General features: G+C 38.2%; 1 protein-coding gene across 1 annotated transcript; it reads right to left on the bottom strand.

The window, feature by feature from the left end:
• Positions 1 to 944: 944 nt before the first annotated feature.
• gpr37b (G protein-coupled receptor 37b) lies at positions 945 to 17,053 on the bottom strand. The gene is made up of 2 exons (XM_026922740.3): positions 15,557 to 17,053; positions 945 to 3,076 (listed from the first exon to the last, which is right to left on the bottom strand). Exons 1-2 carry the CDS (start codon positions 16,442 to 16,444, stop codon positions 2,276 to 2,278), a joined length of 1,689 nt encoding a protein of 562 aa, XP_026778541.2. The 5' UTR covers positions 16,445 to 17,053; the 3' UTR covers positions 945 to 2,275.
• Positions 17,054 to 27,486: the final 10,433 nt, after the last annotated feature.

Below are 27,486 nucleotides of genomic sequence, written 5' to 3'. Positions count from 1 at the left end.
GATTTTACATTGTGGCCTCACCATACAGCTCAAATCTCCCAGTGTCCAGTCTGGGCCTGTATGTCAGCATTTATTATTATTATTATTATTATTATTATTATTATTATTCAGACACGATGATTGTGCAAGCATAACAATAACACCACCAGCTGTTTCTTTTGAGGAGAACAAAGAAGTGGACAAGATCAAGAAGGTCATAACACAGCCCAGGGAAATGTTATCCCTCTACAGCAGCTAAGCATTCAAGAGAACAGCAAGTAATGCTAACTGACTGTGCTAACAAGATCAGACTGGAGAGCACTCTCAACTTTCACCCACAAAGTGAGTTTGAAATGAACTTAGACAAGCATCTGCTGAGCTCTTCATTATCAAAGTGTTAGAAAGAGGAGAAAGGCTCCTGAAACAAGTTATATAAGAGCAGTAAACAGTAACAAATTAAACAAAGTCAATATTTGGTGTTACGACCCTTTGCTTTAAAAAAAATTAAGTAGTCTCATTTACAATGTGTGCAGTTTTATAAGGAAATGAGCTGGAAATGAGCAGGAAAAGCACTTGCTTCTTATTTTTGCAGCAAAACCCAGCAGCCTTCATTATGTTTTTCTGTCTGAAAAGTGTCTCTTATGTAATATGCTGCTTTCTTTACTGACATACAAACATTTTTCTGTAACATTTAATTTTGTGCTGGAAAACTAATGTTTTTGTACTGACTTGATAATGTAGAAGTCATCAAATAAAATCTATAACAAGGTTTGTACAAAAAAAAAGGGTGCCTAACACTTTGCACAGTACTATATATATATACATATATATATATATATATATATATATAGTAATATATATATATATATATATATATATATATATATATATATATATATATATATATAACTATATATATATTAGATTATCACGTTTGTGGAGTATACTCTGTATGCAGAAGTAGTTCTTACTGTGGCATTGCTGGAAGGGAAAGGCAGGCATTCACCTACAATGCTGTATATTTAACTCCTGTGCCATGAAAACTGCTTTAATTGTTTTAAGGACTCACTTTTTAGTTAGGTTAACAGACTATTCTAGCAATATCTAGAGACTCTATTTCAATTATTTCTTTTTCAACTTAACTTTAAGTAAGACACTATGGATTGATGCTTGAACTGAGCAGGATAATTGGATTAAAGTCAAATGGAACACCAGTGCAGTAATCACTAGCCAGAGCCGGAACAAGCACACTTACCAGCCGTAACAGACCAATCGGGGGGCCAACAGACCATTCCTGATGCGCAATTTAACTGTATATTACACCATAACCGAGCTTCTGCCTCGAGTTTCTAAAAGTGGGCAAAACAACAGATAGGCCTTGTTCAGATGATGTGAAATACACACGACGCATGAGGGAACATAAAAGAGCAGCTTTTCGGAGTGGAGGAAGTAGGCCTCTCCATGCTTTGAGATAAAACAGACTCTCCCTGGATCAGTTCAGTCTGACAGCTAATACGATTATACTGATAAACACATGTACAGCAGTGACAGATCTGTGGTATCTGTCTTTTGTAACATACAGACAACAAAGACAACAAAGCAAGGTTAATATCTTTGGAAGGCGTTTTCCTTATTTTCACTCAATAGCATGATGTGGGGGAAGAAATCATTTCAAGCAGCACTAGACAGACCACTTGTAATATCTATTTCGCTGACAAGCTATGTACTGAATGAAAAAAGAGGCCACATTTGCATTTTAATACAGCAATTTCCAGTAAAGAATTTTGAACGATATGCAATTTCCCAGCAAACACTTGAGTTTATTAAAGAGAATTTTTGGTTATATAAAAATGGACTTAGAAACCATTAAGCACACTGAGCATAGTGTTGATATCTACTTTTCTTTTCTGCTATCACACACACAGGAATTTTCTTCAGGCGTTCAAGTGTACTGCTTCACGCAATTCAAGACAGATTTACACAATCACCTTCATTAAAAGAAAGGTCAAGGCATGTAACATATTGCCATATACAGATATCATAGGAATGTTACTAGCAGTAAGATGTAGAGACATATAAACAAAGATAAAGCGGTTGGCAGTGCAAAAAATATGTAAAGAGTCACTAGTTTTTAAAAACATATACTAATACAAATAATAATACAAAAAAGTAATTAAGTTTTGTACATTACTTCATAAGACAGTGGTCAGAGTATTTACAGAAGTGAGAAAGTATGTGCTTCTGCAGTACACTGTGTAGTATTGTTGGCACTGACACACACACTGGCACCGGTGGCTCAGGAGTGGGACCCTGTCGCGGTGTAGTTGGACATCTCCCTACGGATGGTGCTAAATGGAGACAGCTCCAGCTCGGTGGTACATTCATGCTCGTTATCGTCACTGCCCACCGCTGAGGAGGCCGCCGCACCACACATACTTGTGCAACAGCAACAGCACTCTAGGAAAGCATGACCAAACGGCGGGCAGAGGCAAAGCAGCAACACGGGTGTTATGGCAGTGCGCAGGAAGAGTAAGAGCTGACCAAGCGTGCGCAGTACACCCACAATGTCCAGGTGCCCTATGTAGGCTGCCACCATGTTTGCGACATTGTCGGGCACTGCGCAGGCAGCATAGACTACAGCCAGTGCCACCACAACACAGTTCATGCGGCTCTCCAGGCGCATCTGCTTCTTGTTGGCGCGTGGGCATCCACGCTCGGCCTGGCGCATGCGGCGTGCTGTGGCTAACGAGCTGCCGATGGTAAACAGAGCAGGCAGGCAGAAATAGCACCCAAAGCACCACCAGAGCCTAGCACTCTCATACGCCAGGCCCAGTGCATAAAGAGTCTCAGGCAGTGAGGTGGAGATGCGTTCCAGGCACCGCTCTGCTTCCTCTGTGTCTGAATCCTTCACCAGCTGCCGGATCAGGAGTTCGGGCAACGCCAAGAGTAACGCGCCGACCCAGATCACGGCAAGCTTAGCAGCGGCAGAGGCGCAGGTCTCAATTGTCTCATAGTACATTTGCACATTGGTGGCGGCACGGAATCGATCGATGCACAGGGCACAGATGGTGAAGGTGGTCACGCCCAGCGAGGCTACCTGAAAGACACATAAAAAACAACACACTTTAAGTCAACATTACCCACTGACCATTATATTTATTTTCAGCATGAGCTTATGCAGTGGATATAAAAAGTCTACACACCCTTGTGAAAATGAAAGGTTTCTGTGATGTAAAAAAATTAAACCAAGATCAATCAAGTTAAATCTTTTTCCATCTTTAATTGTGATCTAGCAACCAAAAAAAATTCAATTGAAACACACACAGAAATGTTTTAGGAAAAAAAGTGAAAACTTACAATAACCTGACTGCATAAGTGCACACACACTTTTATAACGGGGCATGATATGGGTGTGACTGTGCTCAGAATTCAAACTCATGTTCAGAAGTAACTATCATATACCTGTCATCAATGAAGTGATTCTGATTAACCCCAAATAAAGGTCAGCTGTTTCTGTAGGATTTTTTTTGACATCTTGATTTCATCCAACTGCTGAAGCCATGGTCCAGTAAAAGAGCTTACAAAGCATGTACAGGATCTCGAGCTCGATCAGGAGAGGGGTACAAAAGAATTTCCAAAACATTAGATCTGCCATAGAACACTATGAAGGCCATCATCAATGAATGGATAAAAAAAAAATACAGCACCACAGTGACATGACCAAGAATAGGACGTCCTTCCAAAACTGACAACAGGATAAGAAGAAAATGTATCAGGAAGGCTGCCAAGAGACCTACAGCAACATTAAAGTACTGGTAACTTCCAGCATGTGACAACAACCTCTCGTATTCTTCACATGGGGTATGCTGGCTAGACAGAATCCCTCTCTCTCTCTCTCACACACACACACATGCGCACACACACACAAAAAAAAAACATTCAAGTCCACCTAAATCACTCCAAACAATGTGCCAATATGTGTTCTGGTCTTTTTGGACATAACTCTAAAAGATATGTTTGGTGCAAAAACAAGAGAGCTGATCACCCAAAGAACACCCACTGTGAAGCATGGTGGTGGCAGCATCATGCTATGGGGCTGCTTCTCTTCAGCTAGGACTGGGGCTCTAGTCAAGATAGAAGGAATCATGGATCACTCCAATCTATTTTGGAACAAACCTACAGGCAGACAACTGAAGATGAAGAAAAATGCCACCTTCCAGCATGATAACGACCCAAAGCACAAATCCAAGTCAAGTCAAGACAAGCCAAGCCAAGGCACAGCTTCAGAAGAAGATCAAAGTTTTGGAATGGCCCAGTCAGAGTCCAGATCTAAATCCTATTAAAAACATGTGGAATGACTTGAAGAGGGCTGTGCACAGGAGAGATCCCATCACAATTTGATAGATCTGGAGCATTTTTTCAAGGAGGAGTGGAATAAAATTACCAAATCGAGATGTGCAAAGTTAGTAGACTCTTACCCAAAAACATTGAGTGCTGCATTTGCACAAGTAAAAGTGCTTTAACAATGTATTATTTAAGGGCTGTACACACTTGTGCTATCAGGTAACTGTTTTTACTTTTTTCCCTATAAACTTTGTTTGTTTTTCACTTTTTAATTTTTCTTCATTTTTAATTTTGTTGGTTGCTACACTATACCAAAAGTTTGTGGACACCTGACTATCACACCTGTATGTGCTTCTTCCCCAAACTGTTGCCACAAAGTTGAAAACACACAATTGTACAGAATGTCTTGGTATGCTGTAGCTTTACAGTTTCCCTTCACTGGAACTAAGATGCCCAAACAAAACCCTTTGTGCACCAGCATGACAATGCCCCATGCGCAAAGCGAGCTCCATGAAGACATAGTTTGTCAAGGTTGGAGTGGAAGAACTCGAGTGTCCTGCACAGAGCCCTGACCTCAAGCCCACTGAACACCTCTGGGATGAACTGGAACACTGACTGCACTCCAGACCTCCTCACTCAACATCAGTGCCTGATCTCACTAATGCTCTTGTAGCTGAATGATCACAAATTCCCACAGCCACGCTCCAAAATCTAGTGGAAAGCCTTCCCAGAAGAGTGGAGATTATTATAACAGCGAAGGGGGAACAAATATGGAAGGAGATCTTCAACAAGCACAGATGGGTGTGATGGTCAGGCTGTCCACATACTTTTTGGCAATATAGTGCATATCTAATTAAGGTGTTAAAAATAGGTGACATGACTTATCTTGGTGTCATTTTTTACATCACAAAAACCTGCTATTTTAACAGGGGTGTGTAGACTTTTCATATCCACTGTATATATGCAATATGGCCAATTTCCTTCTACCTGTCACACACAGTTGTGATACATATGCTATTAAAACATGGCACATGTGTTGGAGCTCCTTGTGCTGATTTGCCAAGTGAAATTCCTGTGTACATACGATGAATAAAGGGCTCTGATTTTCTGAAATGCAGTTCAGTCATAGTGACAAAAGAAGCAGGGTGAAATGCCACTCTGCAACAATGGCCAGGATTCAGCATTTGCATTAGAGCACGTTGGCATTTCAAAAGAAAGATTACAAGGCCTTATGAAGCATTGTAAGTGTTAGAATGCGTCCTCTGCTGAGGCACCAGCCTTATCTGCAGGCTAAATTACGTTTGACAGGCAGGTGAACCTAGTTCAACCGCTAGGAACATTTCCCATGTGGGGTTCATGTGTTGACAGGTTTGCAAAACATTCACAAAATTCTTTTTAGTGTCCCAGTCTAATTGTGCTGTGTCCTTGTTACTCTATGCTTTACACAAATGTGAAAATTATCACATGTACTACATAATTTTACTAACTACAAATGTCACCTATATATGCCATATTTTAGCAGAAGAAAACACTCAATTTCAGCTCATAAGCTGGATCTATTCCAACTACCACACATAATAAGCCTTGCTACATACTACCCTGGCCAGTATTTCAAGTGTGAAAACTAAAAAGTACAAAAATCTGGATGTTACATTTTGCCTTAAAAGTCAAATAGGATACGTCAAGCCTTCACCATCCTGACAAGAAGCACAAAATGTCCACAAGCCATTATGAGTCATAACATCCATTACAATCCAGTAATGGCATGGCATTAATTCATTAGTTTAGACTTGTGCTCCATTAGCACTCAAACCGCCTGTGGTATTCTGATTGGCAACATTCAATGCAACCTTTATTACTGAAAAGAGGCCAGCTGCTTTTTAACACTATTACTGTATTCACAACATCAAGCATTTAAGTATGGTGGTCTATTATCTGCTTCCAATCCATATCTATGGGTGTATACACAGGTCCAAATAACCATACTCAGTGGGGAAAATTCCTCACTATTACTCATGAGCTAAAAAGACAAAAGCCCAGGACTGTTTATCATAGACTTATCTGTATACTCACTAAAATGTTACATTTATGCATTGCTAAACAATGTTCTGGGGAAAGCCTTTAAACATTAGCTTTTACAGAAACATAAATCACCAACTTAAGAAGTCACCAACAGTTAAAAAGTTAATAGTCTTTGTGCCTAGGCCCCTATTTTTTCCCCTTTGGTGTGGTTCATTTAACTGCAGGAACTGAACCAAACATACTTTGTATTATGGGTTGTAGGCAACATTTTTTGTATATGCAAGCTGCTTAAAACTGAACTGCGAGGCCAAAGAACAGTGTATTCTCTGTGGCCCTGTTCACATCTGGTATTAACATCTGTCTCAAGTGATCCAATCACAAGTGGACAGCTGAAGCACATAGTCGTTTACACCCGGCATTTTGAATGCGTCTCTAGTGACCACTTGTGATAGGATTTCATACATTTGCACTGGAAGAAGGGTGTTACACACGTTTATTATGTCATCCTTCCACTGCTTTTGTTTTCAGGCAGAAATGTCCTGTAAGGGCTGTTTCAAATGTTTCGATCGTATGTCTGCTAACGAAACTTAGATTAAACAGGAGATGAGATAACAAAAGAAGCTCTAAAACCTTTTGTCTCTGGTGTTACAGCATTGCCTTTATCAATTAGCATAGTGGTGGAGAACTCTACCAGTTAGCATGATTTCCAAACAGTCTTGTGATGACCTTTTTTTTTGCATTCAAACTACAAATGGTATGTGGTCTAATGCATCCCAGACCATCTCCGAAGTTGGTTTGAGTGATTGGTTCACAATGCGTCTCCGGGACACACTGCACCCCGTTCACACCTGTACTTACGATTGGTTCACCCAGAACGCATGTTATGGATGCCAGGTGTGAACAGGGCCTGTGCTTGGGTGATTTTTGTGATTTCTATGTGCATTTGGTTTGTTTATATTTTTCGGTTGTTGCATTTCTGACAAAGTTATTTTTTATCCCTTTATCACTCTTATTCAGACTCAGGTGTGAAAGCAACCTTAGTCTGCCCTTTCCCAGTCACAATCAATGACTCAGTGTGAACTGTGCGTGGTACACCCTGGCCATTCACGTTTCCTAGCAGCAGATGATATGCCACTCAATGCTACTGGCTTCAATTATGGTCCATTAAACTCCTGATTAAGAGCTCTTAGCCCAATGACAGCAGCAGTTATTAATCTGCCTTTAGTGGTGCTTTCATACAGGGGGCTTGGGGGGATGGAGGGGGCAGCTTGGTGTTGGCGAGTGTGGCAATAACTCTTCTCTACTGATGAATGGGATTACAGTGGGGGAGTGCAGGAAGGCATGGGGCTCCAGACAAAAGCCATAATGGTTACGGTGGTTTATGTGAAGCAGTCTGACACATAAATTCTCCTGAAATAGGGGCTACAGTGTGGAAGTCCACCTTGAGTATGATGCATAGACCATTGGGAATAAATCTTTAGATACAAACATTCTGGACTGCAGAAAATATGAAAAAAGTGCCATCAAGAGATACAGAGACATCACTCTGAACATGATTACATTTATATACAGTCAATTAGACTCTAAAGTCACATGAAGGAATTCAGAAATGATGATTGCCATGAGGATAAAGTTATGGAGGGAGGATCAGTGTGGATATTCCTGTCTGTTCACTGTTCATGTATGGATGTTCAACTGCTAACATACTTAGATTGCATAAGAAAACTACTTTCATAATTATTTCTATTAGGACAATTGGGTTATGAGCACTCCCTTTTCTCTTTAGTTATGTTCCATTGTTGCTTTTTTCCATAACACACACACACACACACAAAAATCATTCACATTCAAGTTTTCCTGTATTTAACAGGTTGATGTACAGCTTTTAATATATTCCTATCAATTGTAAAAATGACGTGCATTATGAGAAAAATCCCAAACCATACATATTCAACACTTCTGGAGCTGTCATAACAATACCAGGATTATGGAAATCAACATTTCTATACCATGTAAATCTTGCCATTTCAGAAATAAAGACACTTTGGTCAGCTAGTAGAAGAGAACATCCTTGCGTGTTATGTCGACATGCCTGGCCTTGATCTATGCAAGCTCTAAAACAAGGGTGTCAGGCTGAAATTCTGCATGGCCCACATCAGCATTTCTGTCTGCTCCTGCAGGGCCATAAACTAAGGCTAATTTTTAAACACATGAATATTCAGTCTATTGATTAACACCAACAACTATTCAACTGTACGCACTATGAGGTGATAACGTTTATAATACTGGTTAATGTTTTTAATATACAAGGGCGAGTCAAAAAAAACCATAAATACATAAATCTGCACACTTATGAAGAGTAACACTTGCACTAAATATAATGGAGATTATATAAAAAGGTGATACACTTTTGTGACATTTATTTGCAACAAAATTAAAAAATATATATATATGGTTGTCATTCGACTCACCCTCATATATCTGTTTTCCAAATATCAAAAATATTTAACGGTTGAAGAAAAACTCACATGGGCTTAGAACCCATGTGTTCTCTGCTAAGAACATAGATGTCCTCACATCTCTCTTGTCTTTGTGTGCTGTAAACTTTTCTTTTTAAACATATTTGTAGGTCTCTACACTGGGTGATATATTTCAGGATTTGGAGTCACTTACTGAATCACACTAAAGACCAACACATGACACAAATCTGAATGTTTTTAGATGTGAGCTTGACTTGCATCAAACACACAAAGATCTGTTTTAACGAGGAATTGAACAGACATCCATTTTAAACAGTGTTTTAGCACTGTGACATGTGAGCACACGTGTACAGTGGCACATACAACAAGTGGGCGCTACAGGTTTACAGTCAGGCCCATAAATACATGGACATTGACAAAGTAATTCTTTCCCTGGTGAAGAAAAACCCCTTCACAACAGTTGGCCAGATCAAGAACCAACCAGGAGGTAGACGTGTCTGTGTTAAAGTCAATGGTCAAGAGAAGACTTCAGAGTAAACATAGAGGGTTTACCACAAGATGTAAACCATTGGTAAGCCTCAAAAACAAGAAGATTCAAGTTTGCCAACAACATCTAAGAAAACCTGCACAGTTCTGGAACAACATCCTATGGACAGATGAGACAAAGATCAACTTGGAGCAGAATGATGGGAAAAGAAGAGCATGGAAAAGGGAAGGAACTGCTCATGATCTGACGCATACGACCTCATCTTAGAGCGTGGGAGTATATGGCTGCCAATGGAACTGGTTCCCGTGTATTTATTGATGATGTGATTGTAGACAAAAACAGCAGGATCAATTCTGAAGTGTATACAGCTATATTATTATATTATTATATTATTCAGCCACTTTCTTCAAAACTCACTGGACGACGCTTCACAGGGCAGAAGGACAATGACCTTTGGAGATGGACAAAGAGTTGCTAGAAGTCACTAGATAACATCATAGGCTACTTTGCATATTAATTTATTCATCATGAATAATCAATTTATTCATCATTGGCATATCAATTACAAATCAGAGTACGTGAAGAAGGAAGATTTTATCTTATAATAAGATAAAAATCAAATAGTTTTCTCAGAATAGAAAATAACAGATTCTAGTTTATTCTTTAAATAATTTATTTCTAATAGAAAGAAGTCATCTTTGCTCATGGCACCACAGACTAAATTTTTGTGCATTTACAAAATACTATACTTTTGATGAAAATGCAGATGAAAGCATTCTTTTCTAAAATCAGTGACAGTGATGAGAATGACTGAAGTGATAAGTGAAGAGACACTGTTGAGAGAAACAGTGGTGATCAGTGATTGGTTGTTGAGAAACAGTGGTGATCAGTGATTGGTTGTTGAGAAACAGTGGTGATCAGTGATTGGTCATTGGAAACAGTGGTGATTAGTTATTGTTTGTTAAGAAACAGTGGTGATCAGTGATTGGTCATTGGAAAAAGTGGTGATTAGTTATTGTTTGTTGAGAAACAGTGGTGATCAGTGATTGGTTGTTGAGAAACAGTGGTGATCAGTTATTGTTCGTTGAGAAACAGTGGTGATCAGTGTTTGGTTGTTGGGAAACAGTGGTGATCAGTGATTGGTTGTTGAGAAACAGTGGTGATCAGTGATTGGTTGTTGGGAAACAGTGGTGATCAGTGATTGGTTGTTGGGAACAATGGTGATCACTAACATGATCAATAACGTCTGCTCAAAAAGTCACTAGATTTGTTGGTAGGCTCTTTTTTAAATTAAAGCCACTAAAGTCTCTAAGTTGGCAACACTGAATGTTCTCCAATGCCCAAGTCAATCACCTGACCTGCATCTAACTGAGCGACACTTCACTTGCTGAAGGCACGGTGAAAGCAGGAACTGAAGAAAGCAGGGAAGAGTGTGGTGATGTCTATCGGTTCCAGACTTCAGGCAGCTTTGCAAGTTTTGCAAGCTTTCATGGGCTGAATTAAACGAGGCAGTAGGCCATTCCACACGTACATCCTAGCTGACAAATAGGCAGTCTTACTGACAAAGCACCTAAAACTCATGCGCCTTAGTGGAAAATTTCTCATAATACATGCTTATGCACGTGAGTTCTAGTCCAACTCTCAGTTAAAACAAACTTATTTTCATTGGCATAAACTGTAATTGACTGTGCAAGATGCACATCCAAAAAAAAAGAAAAAAAAAACCACGCTTACTAGCTGGCTTCATGAGGGGAGATTTTTTTTTTTTTTTTTGTGCTGACGTGAGTGCAGAGCTGGGCAACATGATGATATATTGATATCTTGATAAATTACATCACATCACACTTTTCAGAAATACTGCAAGTATCGTCAGTATTTTTATAATACTTATAAACTGTGTAAGTAGCTGTTTTATGTTAATATTTTGTACTTAAACGTTAATACTGTAAAATGTTAAAATTGTGTTCACACACACACACACACACACACGCACAGTGCCTCTGCAAGATATTCACTCCCCAGTGATTATTTTTCTTTTTGCTCTTCTTCAAGATGTATATCACAATGGGGTTTTGCTTTCAGAATGGGAATAAAGTATCTGGATGTCCTCAGAATGATTTGACAGTAAAAAAAAAATCTGCTTAAGTATTCACGCTCTCAGTGTTTGATCTGATTTGAGTTGTCTCGGATGTGTCTCTCTGATCTTTGCACATTCTGATTTTGGCATTTTCTTCCATTCCTCAATGCAAATTCTCCTCTCCTCTCCCAAATAATATAGACAGTGTTGGTGGACAGCAATTTTCAGGTCATGCCACAGATTTTCGCTTAAATTGGATTTAAGCCTGGGCTTTGACTTGGCCACTCCAAAACACAAACTATTTTTCTGTAGTTTTTGCCCTGTGCAAAATGTTTTTGTTACCGTCCACTTTATTAGGAACATTAGGAGCTCATTTATGCAGTTATCTAATCATTCAATCATGTGGCAGCAGTGCAATGCAAAAAATCATGCAGTTAATGTTCACATCAAACATCAGAATGAAGCAAAAGTGTGATCTCTCTGAGTATGATCATGGCATGGTTGTTGGTACCAGATGGACTGGTTTGAGTGTTTCAGAAACTGCTGATCTCCTGGGATTTTCACACACAACAGTCTCTACAGTTTACACAGAATGGTGTGAAAAAAAAAAAAACATTGAGTGAGCGACAGTTCTGTGGGTGGAAACACCTTGTTCATAAGAGTAGTCAGAGGAAAATGGCTAGATTGGATCAAGCTGCCAGGAAGGATATAGTAACTCATATAATCACTCTTTACAGCCATGGTGAGCAGGTTGTATCAGCATCAGCAAGGGGCTTCAGCCTGCAGATGCTTCACTCACAGGATGTTTTGTTTTTTGCACCATTCTGTGTAAACTCTAGAGACCATATTTATACAGGGTGTCCCAAATGTCTCCATACAAATTAACACTTTTTAGCAAAATGTAACTTTATTTACTGCCATTTCTTTATAAATGCACACTGACTCTTCTCTCCCACTCATGATGAACTCGAGTTAACACCTCTGATGCTACGCATGTAACGGCATGTCCACCGCAACCTTGTGACAGCTTCCTGAGCCAGCCATGAGAATGATTTCAATACATTCTTCTTTTGTCAAAGCCATTCTTAAAGGCTACCTTCAAAAATATACATATAATATAAACTAAGCATGAAAAATTTTGAAAGACATCTTGCTAAAGAGTATTAATTTCCCCTATGTATGGAGACTTACGGAACACCCTGTGTGTGTGTGTATATATATATATATATATATATATATATATATATATATATATATAATTTTTTCCATATGTATTTATATATATATATATATATATATATATATATATATATATATATATATATATATATATAATTTTTTCCATATGTATTTATATATATATATATATATATATATATATATAGAATATGAATACATATGGAAAAAAATTGTATTTTATATATATATATATATATATATATATTTGTATTTATATATATATATGTGTATATATATATATATATATACATACATGAGTCAAAATAACTTTCACTTCAATCTCTGAGCAAGCCCTTTTTTGCCGTTTACTCATCGTTTCTGCTGTGAATTTAGCCTTTTATGGGGCGTCGCCCATTTCAGATAGCTGTGTCTTGCACACGCCTGGTAATGTACGAGTATTTGGAACTCATCAACAAACACATACAAAGTGCATACAAAGAAAAGCAGCATTTACGACATTTTTGGAAATTTGGCAGAAATTTAGTTCGGTTTGACTTACGCAAACATTTACACACAGCTTTACTAAAAGATTGAAAAATGAGGAACATTGTCCTGAGCGTCAACATAATTTTTTAATTCTACGTAACCCTCAATGAAAGCTAACCTTTCCAGTAACTTTCATTAGCACGACTTACAATGCCTTGCATAAATATTCACCTACTTGAACTTTTCCACATTTCGTAGTGTTACAACCTGGAAATGAAATGGATTTAATTGTGATTATATGTCATGAATCTACACAAAGTACTCCATGGTATTGAAGAGGTGGAAAAAATCAATTCATTATTTCCAAATAAAGACAAAAGTAGAAAAGATTTATTAAAAAAAAAAAAGTTGTGATTGCTTAAGTATTCACCCTAGGGGTGTGCGTTATTGACAAAAAATTTTATCTCAATATTTTGTGGGATTTGGTCGATAAGTAGATGATATTTTACATCCTTCAAAAATGTGCTTGTAAAAGCCTTATATTGTACTAGATTGTGCTTATTAATAGGGTATTAATTGTTGCTTACTAATGATATTAATGGAAACAACATATTTAAGGAAGGAGGTCTTATTTATTTACTTAAAACTGAAGCATTCAAGTAAAAACAATACAATATGGTTTGAAACCATCTCTCAACCGCTTGAATTGGCACCACGTGTTTTGCGATGTAAATGGTGACAGTGTTTGTTATGTCTTGCCATCTGTTGCTTTTCTCGTCGTAAGGCCCTTTTTTGCAGAATGATTCCGCTAAAGTTTGCTGAATGTGTTTTTGTGCTGGTACCTTGGCTGGTCTAGGCGTGTCACTGATAGCTGACTCCCGAAGCTTTTCATATTCTTCATATTTTATGCTGTGGTTAGTTCGCAGATGCTGAAACCAGTTAGTTGTTGAGCTGTCTTTAACAGCAACTGATTTCCTACATAGTTTGCAGATTGCCTTTTGAGCAACATCCATCTTTTCAAAGCCAAACCACCTCCATGTGAGTGAGGATGACACACGTCTAGCAATTAAATCTAACGACGCAGATTGCTAGGCTGCTGGTGTCTGTATTTTGTCTCCTGGCGCTGTGTGTTTACTCATTTTTAACTTCAGTCATGCACTTTTAGGCAGCTACGATAGCTTCATTTGCACACTGCATTCTAATACGCTACATCACGCAGTGAAAGCGTGCACTCTCAATACGCACACGCACTAGTCTATCCTACTAGGCTACATCATGCCGTGAATGCGTGGACACTCAAAGTGTTTTTCTGATTGTTTTTTGCAACGTGAGTGACATACTCGATAATGTCAGCTGGCACATTGTTAAAACAACAATTAAGATATTATCCTAGACGATACATATCGCACAATGGAGTCCACCTGTGTGTAATTAAGTGTAATGTGATGTCAGTATAAATACGCTTGTTCCTGAAAGGCCCAGAGTTTGTTAGATATATAACCAAAATTCACCACCAAAATTCAGCGACCGGGTAAAGAGGGCATTAGTCATAGAGTAACCAAGTAACATAGAGTAACATGGGCTTTATGGAAGAGTGGCAAGAAGAGGGGAAAAGAGTCATATGTTGGACACTCAGCACAGGTAGAAAAAGGTTCTCTGCTCTGACGAGAATTCAGGCTTTTGGCTACGATAAAGCTCCACTGCTCCTCACCCGAAAAACACCATCCCCACCATGAAGCATGGTGGTGGTAGCATCACGTCATGGGGATGCTTCTTTATCAACAAGGACTGGGTAGCAGGTCAGAGCTAAGGGCAAGATGGATGGATGGAGCCAAATATAGGACAATCCTAAAAAAAAAAAAAAAAACTGTTCCAGTCTGCAAGAGGCTTGAGACTGAGGGAGATTTTCACCTTCCAACAGGACAACGACTATCAGTATGTTTCACAATGAGGAAAAGAAGCTAATTAGGGTAAATTGACCCTCTGCTAAAACTAGACTTTACGGGTTGTTTTGGAAGGTCTGTGCCAAGGGCATAAAAGATCCACGCAACCCAGATTTTGTAGTGTCTGGGTATATGTCTGCATGAGGATATGTCCAGACAGTAGACGGGGATTCTCTTTTTCCTATGTGAATACTGCGGTTCTTTAAACGTAGTGACAGTGAACCACTCTGCTACTGTAGTGCTTTAATCGATTGAATATCTGATAAACACATTTACGCTTGGAAAAATCAAAATAAACTAATACTGTTAAAAGAGAATATATTTATATAGTGAATGAAGGTTGACACAAGAGTATTGTATATACATAATGAGCCCTACATCACTGTTTCCCCAGCTGATTTAGTGATTTCCCTCTTCTAATATACCCTTTTTAACATGATGAAGGGCTTATTAACAAACTGATAAGGTTCAGAAGGAATCAGCAAGAAAAAATGTAAACTGTGCAATAGAGACATAGACATAAAAGATAATAGTACTATAGTTTGACCAGCTCAATTACCTCAATGTAGGGGATAACTTTACAGGTGAAGTGGCCCAGTAGATAGGTTTTAGTCAGCTCGTGGAAAACCACAAGGGGCATGCAGAGCAACAACACGGCCAGATCCCAAACAGCCAGGTTAGCTAAAAGGGCGTTGGAGATGCTCCTCATGTAATAGTTATGGCACACAATGCACATGACTGCAACATTTCCAATGATCCCTATCACAAAAATGAGTGCAGAGAAACATGTGATGGCGTAGGCTGTGTACGTCTCGCTCGTGACCGGATAGAAGGGGTTGGGGTAATACTCGTTTTCCTCATCTTCAGGGTATGGCGGGGTCATAGGCGTCGCGTCCCATGGGTTATCTGGGGCCATGCGCCGGGTGTAAAACTCCACATGTTTGGTTATATCGAAAGGGAAATCTGTCGAGGCGAGCGCCAAAGGCTTGGGCATCGGTTCCCACCACGTTAAAGGAGAAGCGAGGGCATTTGCAGACATCTTAGCACCTCCAGTTGCTCTCTTCTTTACTTCCCATGACAGTTTCTTGTGGCGTTCCTTCGCGCCTCTTCTGTGCCTGTGGTTTCTCTGGTGCTCAGTGAACTTTCTCCATATCTTGTACTGACTGTGGCCTAACCTGTCACCATGGCTGGTCCGGTCCATCCTGTGTGACAGAAAGTAACAGCCAGACTTTTTAGTTTTGCATCTTCGACTGAAGTGTGTAGCATTACGGCTGGTCAGTAATAAAGGCATGCTGACATCCTGGGAGGGGGTCCACTGAGCTGGACCTGTGGCTCGGCGCCTGGTGTGCCGCATGGCGCTGGGGTCCTTGGTGTGCACATCGTCCCCATCTGCCAGAGCCACAACGGTTGCAAGGAAAAATATATTTTTTATCAAGCAAACCTGCATCGTCAGTGTCACTTTCTAGTGCTGATGGGTTTTAAATCAACACATTGCATTGTGCACCTGCACTGGAAACGCTATACGGTTCGCTCAACAGTTTTTTTTTTTGTAAAATAAGCTGATTTTATTCACTAAATAACAAACAAACTGTCAGAATCTCCACGCACAGGCTTCGCCTTCATCTAAACAGATGCAGCATGGACGCACAATCATATCAGTCCATGCACCTGAGCGCCGACTTTAAGATCCAATTCGATCTCCAAACACATGTTCGCTACAATCGGAACGTTCTCACACAATACGCGTCCACGCCACAGCAAAGCGACAAGTAGTCTGTCTGCATCCCTCCTGTCTGTCCTCCTCGGGCGCGCCCACCTGAATCCTCTTACATGGGGAAGATCCGCTGAGTTCCCAGACAGCCCGCTTCTCTCTGCACTAAAAAACAAAATGGACCCTAGCAGACCTGTCAGAGGGCGTAGCTCTCACCGAGTAGTCCGACTGTATATACACAAAGGTGAAGCCCACCGATCAGATGGCAGCTCCACACTTCCGCGGTTACCTAACCCCGGACCGCCATCGCACAGCCACCAGCAGCAGACCACTCCCCCGCGTCACCGCTGCTGCCAGGCAACCACGCCCACCCGCTGTGAGGGTCTGTTTTTCAGCAGTATAAATGACTCAGGTCAACAGTTAGCATACGGTCCCTTACTGAGGCATCCAGTATTACTGTATGCAGAGCAAAATTATTCAGATCTCATCCACTAAAGAAAATAAAGACATTTACCAAACAAGGCAGAAAAAACTTCATTATCTTACATGCCCAAGCTACACTACACTACACTACACTATACTACACTACAACTACACCACAATATAACTGCAATATAACTACACTACACTACACCACAACTACACCACAATATAACTACACTACACTACACTATACTACACTACAACTACAACCACAATATAACTGCAATATAACTACACTATACTACACTACAACTACACCACAATATAACTACACTACACTATAACTACACTACACTACACTACAACTACACCACAATATAACTACACTATAATACACTATACTACACTACAACACACTATACTACACTACAACTACACCACAATATAACTACACTATAATACACTATACTACACTACACTATAACTACACTACACTACACTATACTACACTACAACTACAACCACAATATAACTGCAATATAACTACACTATACTACACTACAACTATACCACAATATAACTACACTACACTATAACTACACTACACTACAACTACACCACAATATAACTACACTATAATACACTATACTACACTACAACACACTACACTACACTACAATATAACTACACTATACTACACTACAACTACACCACAATATAACTACACTATAATACACTATACTACACTACACTATAACTACACCACAATATAACTACACTATAATACACTATACTACACTACACTACACTATAACTACACTACACTACACTACAACTACATCACAATATAACTACACTATAATACACTATACTACACTACACTATAACTACACCACAATATAACTACACTATAATACACTATAATACACTACACTATAACTACACCACAATATAACTACACTATAATACACTATACTACACTACACTATAACTACACTACACTACACTATACTACACTACAACTACAACCACAATATAACTGCAATATAACTACACTATACTACACTACAACTATACCACAATATAACTACACTACACTATAACTACACTACACTACAACTACACCACAATATAACTACACTATAATACACTATACTACACTACAACACACTACACTACACTACAATATAACTACACTATACTACACTACAACTACACCACAATATAACTACACTATAATACACTATACTACACTACACTATAACTACACCACAATATAACTACACTATAATACACTATACTACACTACACTACACTATAACTACACTACACTACACTACAACTACATCACAATATAACTACACTATAATACACTATACTACACTACACTATAACTACACCACAATATAACTACACTATAATACACTATAATACACTACACTATAACTACACCACAGTATAACTACACTATACTACACTACAACTACACCACAATATAACTACAATATAACTATACTACACTACAACTACACCACAATATAACTACACTACAATATACTGTAACTACACTATACTACACTACAACTACACTACAACCACAATATAACTACACTATACTACACTACACTACAATATAACTACACTACAACATTACACTATACTACAATATAACTACACTACACTACAACATTAGACTATACTACAATATAACTACACTATACTACATTATAACTATTATAATACATTATACTATTTGAGCTGACAGGAAGTCTACAGTAACTCATATAAGTTGATGATCAGAAAAGCATTGTGGTGAGCAGAAAAGCATCTCAGAATGCAGAACGCATCAAACCTTGAGGTGGTTGGGCTACAACAGCAGAAGACCACATCAGGTTCCACTCCTGTCAGCCAAGAACAAGAATCTGAGACTATCCTTAACATTGCTTTTGTGATTTTTGTGCACCAATTCAGCATTCACTTGCCAAGCCCCTGCTGGGTGCCTTCTATTCTCCTATAATGGAAAATCTGAATATCAGACATGCAGCAGGGACAGTATGGTCTCAAATCAACCCTGATATATATATATATTTTTTAAACTCAGGAGTATGAACAAATGAATGAATAAATGAATGAACGAATGAATGAATGAAACCCCCATCTGTGTTGACATGTAGATTCACAAATCAAATTAAGCTCGTTGGACCATAAAGATTCCTGTATAGTTATATTTTATATTGTATTGTATATTACATAGTGTATTTAAGTGATTTTAAGGGTTGACCTGCATATCTCAATTATGTACATATGTCGGTGTACAACAAATATGTTCTGTCAAAAGAACATAATTTTTACATATTGAAGTCCCTGTCTGTTATCAATTTTGAAACTGGGAGGGATTGCTACAAGAGTTGCTGCTATCAACCAGCACCCCCTGGCTGTGAAGAGTGGTGTCACAGCATTAGACCTGCTATCTTTTAATTCATAAAAATGATTTGTGAAGATTCAGAGGGCACATGGATATATAGACAGATAGAGCAATAGGTGGACATACAGACAAAATAGAGCAATGACCATCCTAATAATGGAAGATGGAGCCTCGATATCTGTGAACAGTTAGCAACAACAGCTCAATAAAAACACCCACACACACATGCACCGATTATTACCTATTATTTAGGTAATAATCAATCTGGTAATATAATCTGGTGGCTCTGGTAGACCACACCCACTTCCGTCCCACTTGTTTATATGGTTTTGTATCAGTAGAATAGCCAGAAATATAATTTTAGGTGTGTCCATAGAAATGTAAAGTTGTGCCACATCCAACTCTTTCCAGTGAGTCAAACAGCTCAGCTCAACTCAGCAATAAGTCTCCCAAAGCATTTACAGTGTGTTTGTTTTAAAATCTACTTTACTGGATGTACTGGATGCACTGATAAATACAATACGATTAATGGCATTCATATTATTATTATTAATATTACAACTGTGTCTTCGCTTAACTTTCATTACTGCTGTGTCTTCTGTTAGCTTGATACCTGTCTATATATCTAGTATGCTCCTAAAAGAACCAACAACCATCAAACCTGGCAAAGTAATGAGTACACCCAACTGTAATCTTAAACATATTTACAAGCAAACCAGTAAACTGTACAACATGCAAGTAAGCAGTAACTATCAGGTTAACTAACTCAACATCAACAGTACAACAACCTGTTGCAAAAAAAGGATACATTCACATTTTAAGTCAAAAGACAGTAAACAATCACTATCTGTACCTTTTCCAGAGTTTTGAACTGCCTGCAAACTGATGTGCTATAAATTTCAATTAGATTCTCTATTTAAAATCCCTGTTAGATAGGAATCACTGTGAAGTCTCATCACTGTTTACTGGTGGTGCATTTCTGAGCTTTGAATGCATTGAACATTTATGACCATGCTTGACCCATTTTCTTTTTGTTTAACCTTTGCCTAGATATTTTACACTGAATCTACTTTGTAGTTGATATTCATTTTTACTGGAAAACTGACCGTTGGACTCTTTGATTGATTTGCATACTATTTTTATTTTATTAAACTCTGCAACTGGAGCCATCTCTGTCTCTGAAGATTTGTTGCAGAAGACATTGCCTTAACATGTCAGTGGATCCTGCAAAGGATGTTTCAGTTTAAAGGGCATTGTTAGACTCCCACGAAACACAACTGTGCCTTATAACTGCTGCATATTGAGGAAGTTCTACATTGATTACCCTTGCTGACAATAATGCTTACTGGAAGAGCACTGAAATGGGATACAGTGCTCTGGAATCAGATGTGAGGAGACTCAATCCTTGGAAATCTTTTAAGTTTAGAAATAGCTTTGTTCTTGTCCTTTAGCAGGATAGTCAAATGGAACTGGTCTTAAAATTACACCAAGGAAAAAGAACTGTGGCAGATTATGCCTTAGAGTTCAGTACCTATGCTGCAGACAGTGGCTGGAATGAACAAGTCCTGCTCACCACTTACAGATAAAGTCTCAATTAAATAGTACTTATCCAGTTCATGTATAGAGACAATGCATTAAACTTCTACCAACGTAGCATTCATCTTGACAATGGAAAAGAAAACCTGGAACCTATGCAGAAGAATGTTTTAGATGTATTACAGTAAGGTTTTGTTTATATCATGGTGAACAATCACTATCTGCACTATCATCTGATTACAAAATGTCCTAAACATACAGCAGTCCCCTCCACCACAAACAATCATTTACTGAGTAGGACCACACGTTCTACTACCTAAACCTCCTTTACTTTAATAGTGTTCCTTACCTGGAATATGGAATCTTATGTTGTTACAGCCATGACAGAATTGGCTCAGTTAGAAACTTCATCTTTAGGCAACTTGTTCATTCCCTCAAGATACCTCTCATTAAATGTGTTCCCACCCTACACATCAAAGCCTCAAAGGTCTAGACACCCAACTGGCAGTGAGATAGTGGATGTAAAAGACCAACCTAATCAGTTTGCAAGCAAGACTATTATATTTAAAAAAAAAAAAAGGCATTAATTATTTCTCATTAACTCTGCCCAAGCTCAAATTGTGAACTCTGTATTATATGCCCCCCAGTCATTTTGGTTGAAAATGAGTACAATTTTGGTAATATTTGAAAAAAAAAATGTACTATGTGTGATCTCTCAGATAAACTTGGTATGGTAAGGTTCTACCAGCAAGCCAATCATCATCCAGGATGAATATTCGACACAGGCAGTCTGGACAGTTACGATCCGCATACTGTTTTATGCGCTCCCAGAACACTCGATGCAGACTCAACACGCCAGTAAGGCAAACCTGAGGAGAAAGACTGTTAGCAGCAGATATTTTACATATGCTCTGAGTATTCCATTGTTTTACAGTGACTCTGATCTGGCTTTGCCGCCTTAATTACACTAGGGTTGATGTTGTCTGACACATGATTGGCTGATTAGAAAATTGCACGGATGTGCAGGTGTACAAGTGTTCCTAATCAAGTGGACAGTAAGTATATACTATACTTGTGTAAAAATATTAAAACATGTTACAATACTAAACAAATACTAATCAGTAACACAGAAAAATCACATAAACCATCAAAACTATATGTAGTTAGTTAGTTAGTTAGACAAGCAGCATTGCAAGAGTGCTGATGTTTAGAGTAGCAGCACTGGTACATTAATACACAAATTACAAAGTGATAAATGTGACTTATAGTGAATCTCCTAGGGGTTCCCTCAGATAAACTCTTCAGATGCCAATCCTGTCAAGTTAGAATTCCACCAATGGCTTGAAACTGTTCCACTGACTGGGTTCAGTTCGAGTTCATGTGGTTTTTCTCCTGCTGTTCCAAATAATAAATAATCCCTCAGGTTTTTTTATCGGATTGAGGTCCAAGGAATTTTATCCAGGGATCAGAATCTGTTTAATGTGTTATAACCTCTCTGAAACTGTTTAATGTGTTATAACTAAATGAGTGATGTGTTTATAAACATGTTCTCTATTCTTCAGCATGGAAATTCAGGGACACCGGAGTCTTCATCACACATACACGGATGTTCTCTCACACTGATACTAAAAGAAAAAACGTCTGAATAAATAACCACAAACTGGACTGTGGTACTTCATGATCACCAGCTTGTAATCGTCTCTGCTCCCAGGGTCCAAGGGGAACATTATTATCTCCTGTGTATAATTTGTTATTCAATATTTCTTTATTCTTAGTAACATCTGTGTTATAACATTTAGCTAGGTTCTAATAGGAAAAAGAGTAGATCAGGCATGTGATCAGCTAAGGACAAAAAAGAAGAACCCCTCCCCAACACACACACACACACACACACACACACACCCTGTTTAACAATGTAATTAAAGATGATCATACTGAGTGTTATATTTAGTTTCTCTCATCTGTTGTGCATATAATTATATTATTACATAATCAAGGAAGTAAAAGTCTGAATCATGGTGAAAAACAAACACTATCATGAATTAAAAGATATAATGTAAAGTATAACGCATTCATTTTAAAGAGAATTAACATTCATGTCACTTCTAAACCAGATTACTTGCTGATAATTTGTTGTAACCGTTTACAACAAATTAAAAAAACATTTTTTATATTATAAAACTGATGGATTGTAAAAAAAAAAAAAAGGCTACAAACTGGATTCATGAGGTTTTATGGGTTTAGGATGTGAAATTCACAGTTAAAAAAATTCTACAGAAGAAAGATATGAAGACAGATGGTCAGAGGTGCTGAGCTTTTTGTGCATTTGAGGAATGATCGGCCAAAATAGTGCGGAAAAACTGGAAGTGTGTCTGGGTACATATTCTGCTCAATTTAATAAAGTTTGTGAGATTAGCAGGTGTAAATTAGCACCATGTGTGCTGTTGGGAACAGTTGCCAGGTCCCTGGTTTTAATGAGGAATTGCACTACTTTTGAGCTGCCAGCACAGATTGATTTCTTTGGCTGTGAATTGGGGTTTGGACATTTTTTTACTTCCATTATTTTAATTATATCTGTATAGAAATGACCATGCAATGTGATCTCCTCTCATACACACACCTGTCGATCTTGTTCACAAATCATCAGCGTGCAGTGAAAAGAAACAATGTTCCTCTTTAGTACACTGATGATGAACCTAAACCTTCTGCTTCAGTCTCACTGTTAGAGAATGTGTTTTACTGAGGAGCAGATCATGTGACTCTCCGAGAGATGATCTTACCACAGCGTCTCCAGGTTACAGTGAGGATTCTCCAGTACAGCAAACAGAGAGACACTTCACTCCTGAGTCTCCGACATTATCATCAGACAGAGCCAGTTCTCTCAGATGTGAGGGGTTTGATCTCAGAGCTGAGGTCAGAACAGCACAGCCTTCATCTGAGACACCACACTTACACAACCTGTAGAGATACACAATGACACACTCTTCATCAACAGATTTTTAACTTGGTTTAAGACTTACTTTAAAGATGATGTGTTTGTAAAATGAGTTTATTATCCAGAATATCATGAGGAATTCATATCACATGTTTATTCTAATTAACAGTGTAATTTATCAAATTTAACAGTAAAATTTATCATGAGGGTTATTTAGTTTCTGTTGTGTGTGATATTAAACTATCAGCAGCTGAAGCTGAACAGAGAACAGCAGACTGACCATGGACTTTAATCAGAGAGAGAGAGAGAGAGAGAGAGAGAGAGACTGAATCTCAGATGGTTCTCTAATAGACTTATAGTGCACTACACAGGGGGAATAAACTTGCTTCTCCATTGCCTATGTAGTGCATTTATATAAAAATAAAAATTTATATTATTGCAGAATCAAGGAAGTAAATGTCTGAATTATGGTGAAAAACAAACCCAACCTGAATGAAAATTAATATATAATGTAAAGTATAAAACATTCATTTTCATTCATGATTTAAAGTATACATTATTCATGTCTTTTCTAAACCAGATTACATGCTGATACTTTATTGTTAAATAAAATATTCCTGAAGTATAAAACTGATGGAGTGTAAAAATGTCTACAAAGTGGGTTCATCAGGTTCTACAGGTTTAGGATGTGAAAGCCACAGTAAATAAAAATTCTACAGAAGAATGATATAAAGACGGAGGGTCAGGTGTGCTGAGCCTTTGGTGCATTTGTGGAAGGATTGCCCATAAAAATTGGAAAAAAAATTGAAGTGTAGCTGGTTACATTTTCTGTTCAATTTAATAACATTTTTGAGATTAGCAGTCGTCCGTTTTACACATTATTTTGTCCTCCTCTCAAAACCACATGTAAATTAGGCCCCAGGTTTTAATGAGGGATTGTGCTACTTTTGGGTTGATTTCTTTGGCTGGAGATTGGGGTTTGGACATTTTTAAGCACATTATTTCAATCATTTCTGTATATTAAAACATACAGTGTCCATGCACTGTGATCTCCTCTCATACACACACCTACTAATCTTGTTCTCACCTTCAGATCTGTGTTACTATATGAATGTATTTAAGTCAGCGGGTTTCCTCATAGACAAAAAAAAAACAGACAAGGTCAGGCGATAAACAAACAACTTGAACTAGACTAGGCAAAAGCAAAGGCAAAGACAAAGGCAAAAACATGAAAACCAGACCAGTACCAGAAAACCAAACAGTGTGAAACACAGAGCATATAATTCGCACTGAATGGTTGGTGTGTGAGTCCTTCTGGGTATTGTAGTTGGATGCTGTTTCCAGCGTCGATATGACACATAGTAACAGAAGACAATATGCAACAACCCATCAGCACTGTCACACACATACAGCCAATGGGCTTCTACCAGCCTGATAAATACCCTGAACTGGCCAACTGAATGAGTTATAAATCTGTGTTTTAAATGAAAATCATATTGTGAACCAAACAGAAATGAAAAAAAAGCTGTTTTTTAAATCTAAAATTAAATGATTATACTCATTTTTAAGATGAGTGTGTGGAGCATGTGCCATCCAAGTTCTTGTGAATGAGCTGCAATTACGTATTTATAGACATTCAGAAAGGACACAGGAAGTTGTTTTCTTGAGATCACTTATTTTTCTCATGATAACAAAAGTAATTTTCTGAGATCTCATAGCAGTAGCATTCTAGCATTACATCATTGTGGCCATTGTCACACTGCCATATATTGGTACATCACTGTGTGTCTTGTGAGCTACAAAATATTTAAGCGGCATCTACATTTACATTTATGGCATTTGGCAGACGCTTTTATCCAGAGCGACTTACATTTATCTCATTCTGCAGTCTTTCAAACATCATGCAGTAACCATGGAGATGGCCCAGTCCCTCAAATTGGCTGGCAATGAAGCTGATCACTCATTCAGGATCACTGTAGTGTACATGAAAGTGTAGCTGCAGATTTCTGAGTCGCCTTCTCAAGGGACAGACACTATTGTGGAAATGGTCTTGAACTGATAAATATAAGGCTAGATAGATAGATAGACGTGCTTAGAAGAATTGATCCTGAAGGGCAAATTTGGGCAAACCATAATCAAACACAGTTACCAGAGCTCAGGATCTGGTGCAGTAAAACAGTAACACTACCATTACGCCAACTATTCTTTTACACATCATTCCCTAATTAAAGTAATGAAGGCTAGCCCACATCACGTATGCTTAATCATGCATTTCTACATGATAAGGAAAATAAGTTGTGATTTAGAGAAAACAGTATACAGTCCCCTCCGAAAGTATTGGAAGGGCAAGGCCAATTCATTTGGTTGTGCTATACAATGAGGATACTTAGATTTGAAATCAAAAGATGAATATGATATGATAGGTCAGAATTTCAGCTTTCATTAACTGATATTTACATCTAGATGTGTTAAATAACATAGAACATGGCACCTTTGTTTGAAACCACCCATTTTTCAAGTGAACGGAAATATTGAAATATGTAACTGACAGGTGTTTCTTGTTGCCTAAGTGTGCCCTGTTAGATTGATTGTTTAAAAAGTTTATACCTCTGAATGTCTACTCTTGGTTTGAACCCTGGGTTTGGCCTGTGAAGACTGCATTTGTTGTTAAAAAGGATAAACCAGCATGAAGACCAGGGAGCTGTCTGTGGGAGAAAAGCAAGTCATTCTGAAGCTGAAAAAAGAGGGAAAATCCATCAGAGCCATTGCACAAACACTGGGCATAGCCAATACAACAATTTGAAATGTCCTGAAAAACAAAGAAAATATTGGTGTACTAACAACCAGACACTGAACTGGAAAGGAAAACAATAGCAACTGATGACAGAAACTTCATGAGAGCTGTGAAGAAAAACCCAAAAACAACAATCAGTGACATCACCAACAACCTCCACAGGGCAGGGGTGAAGGTATCACAATCCACTGTAAGAAGAAGACTTTGAGAGCAGAACTATAGAGTCCATATCACAAGATGCAAACCGCTCATCAACAGTAAGAATCAGAAGGCCAGATTGGAATTTGCAAAGAAATACAGAGCTTGGGCTTGCATGGCTGCTTCTGGAATGGACTCACTAACCTTTATTAATGATGTAAATTCATCAGGGGAAAAAAGTGCAAGGTTTTAGACTGACCAAGTCAATCACCAGACCTTAACCCAATTGAGCATGCAAAAAGGAAAAAGAAACACTTTTAAGTTACTTTTACATTTTGTATCCTGATGATTCCTGATAATAAAAAATGTATTTCATTTCTCCTTCCTGGATTTTGAAACCAAAATCAAATAACTGTTCATGTTTTATTTTTCATTTCTGTTCCAGACATGAACATAGAGAGACCAAACGCACACAGACTCACACTGATAAAACTATATTACCCAAACATTTTAATCAGAGGAGAATG

Source organism: Pangasianodon hypophthalmus, chromosome 18, assembly GCF_027358585.1.
Source record: "Pangasianodon hypophthalmus isolate fPanHyp1 chromosome 18, fPanHyp1.pri, whole genome shotgun sequence".
Taxonomy (NCBI): domain Eukaryota; kingdom Metazoa; phylum Chordata; class Actinopteri; order Siluriformes; family Pangasiidae; genus Pangasianodon; species Pangasianodon hypophthalmus.
The sequence above is the reverse complement of the archived record's forward strand: the minus strand, read 5'-3'. Positions and strand labels throughout refer to the sequence as shown.

What these genes read in the sequence shown, in the direction of transcription:
- gpr37b (XM_026922740.3), bottom strand. Translation starts at nt 16,444, where the DNA reads ATGCAGGTTTGCTTGATAAAAAATATATTTTTCCTTGCAACCGTTGTG. An exon ending in AAGTTATCCCCTACATTGAG is followed by an intron (nt 3,077 to 15,556) that starts GTAATTGAGCTG and finishes TGTGTCTTTCAG; the next exon opens with GTAGCCTCGCTGGGCGTGAC.